General features: G+C 39.4%; 1 protein-coding gene across 1 annotated transcript in view; it reads left to right on the top strand.

The window, feature by feature from the left end:
- The first annotated feature begins 1,804 nt into the window (after positions 1 to 1,804).
- LOC147701197 (B-cell receptor CD22-like) overlaps positions 1,805 to 8,935 on the top strand; it is a 339,266-nt gene continuing 332,135 nt past the window's right edge. The window contains exon 1 of the mRNA XM_086929941.1: positions 1,805 to 1,949. Within this exon, the coding sequence (XP_086786067.1) occupies positions 1,942 to 1,949 (8 nt within the window). The 5' untranslated portion in view covers positions 1,805 to 1,941. The remainder of the gene's footprint in view (positions 1,950 to 8,935) is intronic.

The raw sequence follows: 8,935 nt of genomic DNA, 5'->3' as shown, positions 1-8,935 counted from the left end.
CAAAAACAACATATATACTCATATGCACATATACAGATCATATACAACAATTATTTGAGTTATAAAATTAAACTATTAACTAATATTTTTAAATATCGACAACACAAAATATATTAAAAACAACTAACAAACAACACATATAATTACCTAATTAAAAAGTAACTGCTACCAAATTAAAAAACATATCGCAACCAATCAATTTAAACTAAAAGACCCCAAACCAATTAATATTGAGAAGTACTTAACTAACCCCTATAAAAACTAAGGTGCCCACGTGTTTTATATGGTGGCGGTGTCTGCAAAACACCGCCATCTGTATTAGGATGCTGGCGGAGATCAGCCTTTCCATGGCACCATTGCCGCCATGGAAAGGCATAGGTCTTTGCTTTTGGGGGCCTGTTGTCAAAATCCGCACTCCAAGCAGACCGCAGAGTTAGTAAAACACTATTCTGAAGAAGAGCTCACTATCTCAGTTTGTAATTGGGGGAAATGTATCCATGGGATGCATGTTGCCAGTCTGCATGTGGTAAATGTTGTTTCCGTGAGATATCGCTCAATCCAGTGCACCCCATGATCATCTGGTCCCAGCAGATGAGAGATGAGAGCCCTGACTTGTAGAAGATGACATTTAGAGACTGAACTGACTTGATTTCAGATAAGAAGACAGGATATAATACCCAAGCTTTTAGTCACAGGGCACAGGACACAGGGCCTGATTTAGTGAATATCAGAAAAGGGACATAGATCCAAAAAGGCACACATCTTGCTTGCTTTAATCTCACTATCGCTGCCTCTTTTTCAGCAGTGTGGAGTGTGGTGTTCCTGATGATGGAGTTTCTGCTGCTCTACCGTTGGGTAGGTGAGTTTCAGACCTGTCGACCAGTTTTGGATGGCCCGCCGCCACCATGTCACGCAGTGTCGCTTTCGTTTAAGACCATCATGGTGGAAGAAGTGAAGATTCTCAGCACCTCAGACACACTGTTAGTGTGTGTACTGTACATCTTCCCCAGGGTTAGAGGTACATGTCCACTATCAACATTCATGATGGCAAGTCCATGACATGAGCCCTTTTTGACCTGCAGTTATTGACATTTCACTCATGGAACGGTCACAGCTATGCAGGCGAGAGAGCCTTTCGTTGAACATTTCACAAATCTTAGGCAAGGAACCAACAATTTGGAAGCTCATCTCCTCTTACACGCCTCCATTGCACTGGATGGGCGCCAAACTTTAAATCCTTCCATACGACCGTAGTCAGATCTTAAAAGGTAATTCAGAAATGCAGGTGCTCACTGTGCCAGAGTACCTATTTACTTCTGAGAGCTCTGGGTACTGTGCCTTTAAGAGTGTGGCAACATCAGTGAGAAGTGGTGGAACTATCTATTCCAAATTAAAGAGGTGCAGGTACTCAATGCCTGAGAGCACTTACCCATTTAAGGTGCTCTCTTTTGTACCGGCATCAGTCACTTAACCCTAAACAGGTATTTCTGCTCCCTCACCCGTGAAGCATCTTTGGCTTTATCTGAGCTGAAACTCCTCTAACAAATGCAAGTAACTACCAGCTTTAGGACCTTGAAGGTCACACTCTGGCACCTGCAGGGGACACAGAAAGCGCACACATATTCTCAGATTCTCCGGATTTCTTACACTTACAGTAGAAGACACGCTTGACCTACTTCTGGTGGGCCTCATGCAAACTACAGCTGCTGTTGTAACCTCAGAGGTAAGTTATTTGCCTGCTGCTGAGACCGAATGGAACTACTTCCTCTTTTATTAAAACATCTGAAAGAATTCAAGCTTCAGTGCTATAGAGTGAGCTGTGGCAGCAGGGTCCTCAGCACCTCAGAGTGAGCGGTGGCAGTGGCCTCAGTACTATAGAGTGAGCGGTGGCAGTGGCCTCAGTACTACAGAGTGAGCGGTGGCAGTGGCAGGTGGTGGACAATGCTGAAGTAAGTTGGAAAGATTGGGACGTGAACAAGCCCTAAGGTCAGTGGTGTAGCAAGCCCCCGAACACCAGGGGACCCACTCTGCACGGGCAGCGGGCCCCTGGACGGAAAGCTTCTGACTGGCTCTGAAGCGTGGGGGTGTGGCCAGACTGGGAACAGCAACCAGCCCTAGCAGATTGCTGCTCGACCGGCCTCGGGAATGGCAGGTTCTAGTGAGAAGCACGGCTCCCGCTTTTGTTAAGGTTGGCTGATATTGTAGCACAGCTAAAAAAAACGGCCCCTAGTAATATAACCGCCCCCCCCCACAGGTACAAAACTGGCCCCCACTCCTCCGGCGAAACGCCCAGTGCCCGCCACAGCCTGTCCAGCCCTGCTTGGGGGACCCCCTCCATGTACTTTGCAGGAGAACCCCCTCAAATTTCGTTACACCACTGCATAAATTAAAATGCTTGCCAAAATAATTTCTTTTTGCAACAGCAAACACAGCAAAAAATGTATGTAATATCTATGAATGAGTGAATCTTAGAAATGTGAAATTCTCCGGGTCTTGTGTTTTAATCACGGTGTGGAAATTGACAAAAATCCTGTGATCCTAGCCACATCTGGAGCCAGAGCTAAATCTGGTGGAAAAGACACAAAAACAAATTCTTAGTTAAAGAATTGAGGTAATTCGGCCGGCAAATTTCCCTCCTACCAGCAATTTAATGTTTTTAGTTATGGCATTATGGTATTAATTTTGTTGACAATTGTGCATCTATCCATATTTATTTTGTTTTCATTTTAAATATATGTTACTATATTTATTTTCTATTTAGTGTAAAAAGTAAGCTGCAATTGATATATTTCCACATTTATTTAACCAATAAGTGTAAACACAGCCTTGAATATCCAGCAAGCTTTATTCATGTACAGTACAATACCATCATCTGAAAACATCTACATGTTAAAAAGCTGTACCTCTTCAGTAATTTAAGCTTCATTGGGAAATACATATAATTTTCTTTTTTTAACTCCATTACCTGCTAATCTGCACAGGTATCTGTTACCTCATCCTCGATTGACTGTAAAGAATATCACCCTGAAGAATAATTAACATATTTTTCCGTATTTAAAGATAAATACAGACAGGAAAAGACATGTATGTCTGTCTATATTTATCTGTAGAGATCAGGCAAAATAAACTGGGAGACATAATTTTAGCTTACCATCTGGCATCAATTTGATACTCTTTTATTACTTAAAAATGGTAAAAACGTTTGAGGGATGACACTAGAGGTCGAAATTAGTTAGTTCGTCTTTTTCTTAAAAAATAATGTATATATATATATATATATATATATATATATATATATATATATATATATATATATAATAAATAAATAAATATATATATATATATATATATATGCAACAAATGTTGGTTCAGGTCTCCGTCCGTGTTAGACGCTTCTTGCAGGTGCGTGGCTTCATGCGGTGGAACCAAACCGCTTAATATAACAACTGAGTCTCCCAAAGAACACAAGATCCCCCGGAAAACAAATGAAGCCGCCACTCCAGCCACTCGAAATTTGTGTGAGACAGCTTAATTTATTCTTGAATCCATTGCAGCATTATTCACAGCACAAAAAACCAACGCGTTTCGTTAGCTCCCCACTAACTTGATCACGGTTGTTTCAAACACTGTTTGCTGGTTGTGTTTTAAAATGGGAGTTCCCGCCCACCTTGGTCACGTGATAACACCAATCTGTTTTCTTTCACAGTTGGATTCTGGGATATGTAGTTTGTGTTTTAAATAAATACAAAATATAACAAAATTTCAACCCCATTCCTTACATTTTGGTTCCCTCATGCCCTGCTGCTCTCCGTTATTCCACAATTATATGCTTATCAACGTATATTTAGTTGTGTATTTTTTACCAACAAACGATTTTTAACATATTTAAAAAAAACTGAATAGTCTTTCGAATGCAGGGTCATTGCTCATGAGTCTTATTACTTTAAACATTTTAAGCCCTCCAGTGGGCTGACATTACTGAGGGATTATGTAATTTTCTGGTTGCTTATGGGTGTCTATGTTTATTTTTAAAGGGTCCCAGATTCATTGTTCAAATTACTTTTAAATTGACCTGTTACGTGGGCTTGTAGGACGAGAAAAATAGTGGAGATTATCTCGAGAAGTAGTCTTAGTTTTTTCATATATGTACGTAAAGTTCTTCCAACTGATTCAGTCCGAAAGGGGTCATCGTTCGAAAGTTCAAAATGTGACGTGACTCCTTTTGGCGTAGTAGTTTTTCACGATGTCCACCTCTGTCCGACAGCGACATCGTTTCCAATCCCAGGAATTTTAGCAGCCACCAATTCCCGTCATGGTGTGTCTCCATGTGTTTGGCCACTGCATTTCCTCTGTCCTTGTTTACAGTGGCCCTTACATGTTCCAAAATTCGCTTTTTCAGCTCACAGATTGTACTTCCAATGTAACGTAGCTGACAAGGACATTCAATCATATAGACAGTGTACTGACTTTTGCAGGTGATCAATTCTCTTATTTTCCAGATCTTTTGGTTTGCCATAGTTACTTGTTTGGTGGGTTTGGCTATCTCGCAGACTTTGCAGTTATAGCATTTGGTAAATCCAATGGTTTTTAACCATGTTGTTTTTTCTTCTTGCTGACAAAGTGGCTATGTATCAGTTGATCTTTTAAGTTTTTTGCTCTTCTGTATGCCACTACTGGATGATCTCCCATTTTTTGACTTATAGTCGGATCAAGTTTTAGAATTCTCCAATTCTTTTTTAGGATTTGGATTACTTGTCTAGACTCTTTGTTGTAATCCAATATTAGTCTAATTGGTTCCTCCGTTGTTTTCTCTTTTGTTTGTGGCTTCAGACAGTCTGTCCTCAATTTTTCATTTGCTCTCTCCCAACATTTTTTAGTTAGATTTTTTCCATACTTTCTTTTTTGGAATCTTTTCATTGTTCTTGCACTGTGTTTTTCCCATTCTGTGTTTTCACTACAGATGCGTTTATTTCGAAGAAATTCTCCGTAGGGTATACTCGAGATCAGAGCAGGTTGATGAAAGCTCGTGGCTTCAAGGGTGGCATTTGTGGCCGTTACCTTTCTATGCAATGTTGTCTCTGCTTGGTTGTTTTTTATATGTACTTCTGTGTCCAGGAAAGATAGTTGTTCCCTGCTTTTTGGGGTTCCAAAACGTGTTTTCCCCATGTTAATTTCCATAGGGACATTCTGACAAGGCTACAGCTCGAATGGCTGAATGGAATTATACCAGATTTGGCAAAATGGTAGGGACTGGTATGCAGCAGTGCCTTCTGTATATTTGGTGTAAATCCCTACAGTAGTTCTTGAGAAAATTGAATTTGAAATTTTTCAAATGGCATTTTCTATGGGACCTTTAGACACGGCTACTGCCAGAACGGCTGAACGGAATTACACAAACTTGGCAAAATGGTAGGGACAGGTATGCAGTAGTGCCTTTTCTATATTTGGTGAAAATCCCTCCAGTAGTTGTTGAGAAAATGAATTTGAGCAAATTATATATCTATATGCGCTCAACATTCTAATGGGAATAACTTTGGCGCCGATTGAGGAATCTGTGTGTAATTTTCCAGAATTTTGCCCAGCTCCGCTCCGATCCTTCCCTAAAAGTTTTGGGGGGATTCATCAAGCGGGGGCCGAAAGGGGGGTCCCAAAACGTGTTTTCCCCATGTTAATTTCCATAGGGACCTTTAGACACGGCTACAGCCCGAACGGCTGAATGAAATTACACCAAACTTGGCAAAATGGTAGGGCCTTGTATGCAGATGTGCCTTGGCTAAGTTTGGTGAACATCCCTCCAGTAGTTCTTGAGAAAATTGAATTTGAAAATTTTCAAATGGCATTTTCTATGGGACCTTTAGACACGGCTACAGCCCGAACGGCAGGACGGAATTACACCAAACTTGGCAAAATGGTAGGGACAGGTATGCAGTAGTGCCTTTTCTATATTTGGTGAAAATCCCTCCAGTAGTTGTTGAGAAAATTGAATTTGATAAAATTATATATCTATATGCCCTCACCGTACGCGCACCGTACGAGTACGGTACGCGTACCGTACGTGTATGTGCGCGTACCCTTACATGCGGGAGTGAGTTTCTGATTGGCTGGCAGTCGACTATCAACATTCCAAACTGTCCAAACCAGGAAGTGTTGGCCACCATATTGTTTTTCAGGAGAACTGAGGCACAAGGGAGCCCAAAACAAGAGTGGAAAACACGAAAAGGGGACAGGGTAGAGACCCCCCAACCCTCTAGCCCTTCTCAGAGGGTCCCAAAAGGACCCCCAAGGGCAAAAAAAAAGAAATCACTTGGTGGTCCTTCTGGGACCCCCTGAGAAGGGCTAGGGGGTCAGGGGGTCTCAACCTTGCCCCCTTTATGCATTTTCCACACTTGTTTTGTGCTCTCTTGTGCCTCACTTCTCCTGAGAAACAAGATGACTGCTCAGGTGGTCCCAGAAGGATAATAACATATATAAAAGTTATCCGCTAATAGAATTAGCATTTACAAAACCTTTGAAATTTATTGAAAATAAAAATATAGGTTTCACGCCTGATATAGTTAGGAATTAGCATTTAAAAAACATTGCAAATTCACTGAAAAAAACATAGGTTTCAAGCCTTATATAGTTAGGAATTAGCATTTAAAAACCTTGCAAATTCACTTAAATAACCATAGGTTTCAGGACTTATATAGTTAGGAATTAGCATTTAAAAAACCTTGCAAATTCACTTAAAAAACCATAGGTTTCAGGCCTTATATAGTTAGGAATTAGCATTTGAAAAAACCTTGCAAATTCACTTAAAAACCATAGGTTTCAGGCCTTATATAGTTAGGAATTAGCATTTAAAAAACCATTGAAATTGATCCTATATTGTTAGTTGTACTAAATATATTTCGCGCACCCGCAATCCACTGCTGATGATATCTCATATTACATCATTCATGACATGGTCAGTGACATCACTGATGACATCTCAAATTACATCACTGATTACATCACTGATGACATCTCTTTTGACATCACTGATCACAACACTGATGATATCATTCATGTGATAATACGATGCACCTCCTCACACTCGAATATAACCTTTGATACACTCAGTGTTAAATACAGACTACCATCCTTGAAACCATTGACACACCAATACCAGTTACTACATACGCACTCACTGATTCCAAGGTCTACACACACATTCACTCCTTCACCCATAGAATCACTCATACATAAAGTCACTCATCAATACAACACTATCATATGCACTCATACACCTATACAGACACTCACACACTGCCACTCATCCATGGAGTTACTCACACACCTAGTCAGTCATGCAAAGAAGCAATCACACTTCCATTTCCTCAACTATACAGTTATACACACAACACCTTACTTATTCAAACATATACTAAAACATACTTACTCTCTTATACAATCACTGATACAAGTACACAATGATCCATATAGACACTCGTACATTCACTGGCTCTCATGGATAGTCATTTATATATGCCAACTCTCACTTCCACTGTGTTTTACATATGTACTTACTTGCACATGTAAAACTGAGATATCCATTCACTCACCAACACACCCATGCACACAGTCAACCGCCCATATAGCTGTTTCCACATGCACTCTTGAACTCATACACCTAGTGAATCAACTGCTCACACATCTATGCACAGAGTCACACATCTCCCAGCGACCCACACACACACTCAGTCTCCCATTCAAATACTTTGGCAACCAATCTATAACCCATATAGCCACTCATATAGCTACTGATCAACACATGCAGCAGCTTACACAACAACAGACATACTGATGCACACATTCAGACAGTTTAGTCACTAACCCATGCATTTAGTAAGACACATTTAATCACTCACTCATACAGTCAGTCACGCACCTACTAAATCCTTCATCCAGACACTTATACATCCACTCATTCTTCAAAATGTAAAACATATTTAAACTTTACAGAAACACACAGTCACTGGATGATGTCATCAGTGATGTCAAATGAGATGTCATCAGTGATGGCATTTGAGATGTCATTAGTGATGTCATCAGTGATGTCACTGACCATGTCATGAATGATGTAATATGTGACATCATCAGCAGTGGATTGCGGGTGCGCGAAATATAGTTAGTACAACTAACTATATAGGAGCAATTTCAATTGTTTTTTAAATGCTAATTCCTAACTATATAAGGCCTGAAACCTATGGGTTTTTAAGTGAATATATATATATATATATATATATATATATATATATATATATATATATATATATATAACAACAGATACATCTCATACTAAATGGTAGCCACTATCTGTATTTCTATTGGGTTTCTGCTTATACCATCTTGTGTTAGGCTATGTAGCTGTTTAGTAACATCAGTCAGGTATTTTATTCTATAGGGAAGGGCTCCTCCTTTCACAACTTTAGAAAAATTATTCACTTGCACTTAGCACTTTATAAATTTAGTTTGCACTTTGCTATAATGTCTGCTCTATGCCACATAATGGGAATAACAAGTAGATTTGTCCATGTTTACAAAGTTTATTGTTTACATGTTGCACTAGACACTTTAATAGAGATTCCCACTTGGGATGAATTATATACATGTTTTTTCAGAAATTAGGAAACGTGGTCCTTGGAATAATGAAATCAACATTGTGTTTTAATGTCTTATATATTTATATTTATATATCTATTAATTTATTTATATATGTATATACTTATTTGCTCAATGTTGCACATTTGTACATATATCATGATACTATATTATTCACATACCCACTGTGGGTTATATCCATGACCAGGAAGACTGTGAATTATTTGTATAGTCCCCTGTTTGTTTCCGTAACTTTTGAAAACTTGTTTACATATGTGGGTGGTTACATTTAGTCCACCTTTTGTGTCATTAA

This window comes from Lissotriton vulgaris, chromosome 7 (assembly GCF_964263255.1).
Source record: "Lissotriton vulgaris chromosome 7, aLisVul1.2, whole genome shotgun sequence".
Taxonomy (NCBI): domain Eukaryota; kingdom Metazoa; phylum Chordata; class Amphibia; order Caudata; family Salamandridae; genus Lissotriton; species Lissotriton vulgaris.
The sequence above is the reverse complement of the archived record's forward strand: the minus strand, read 5'-3'. Positions and strand labels throughout refer to the sequence as shown.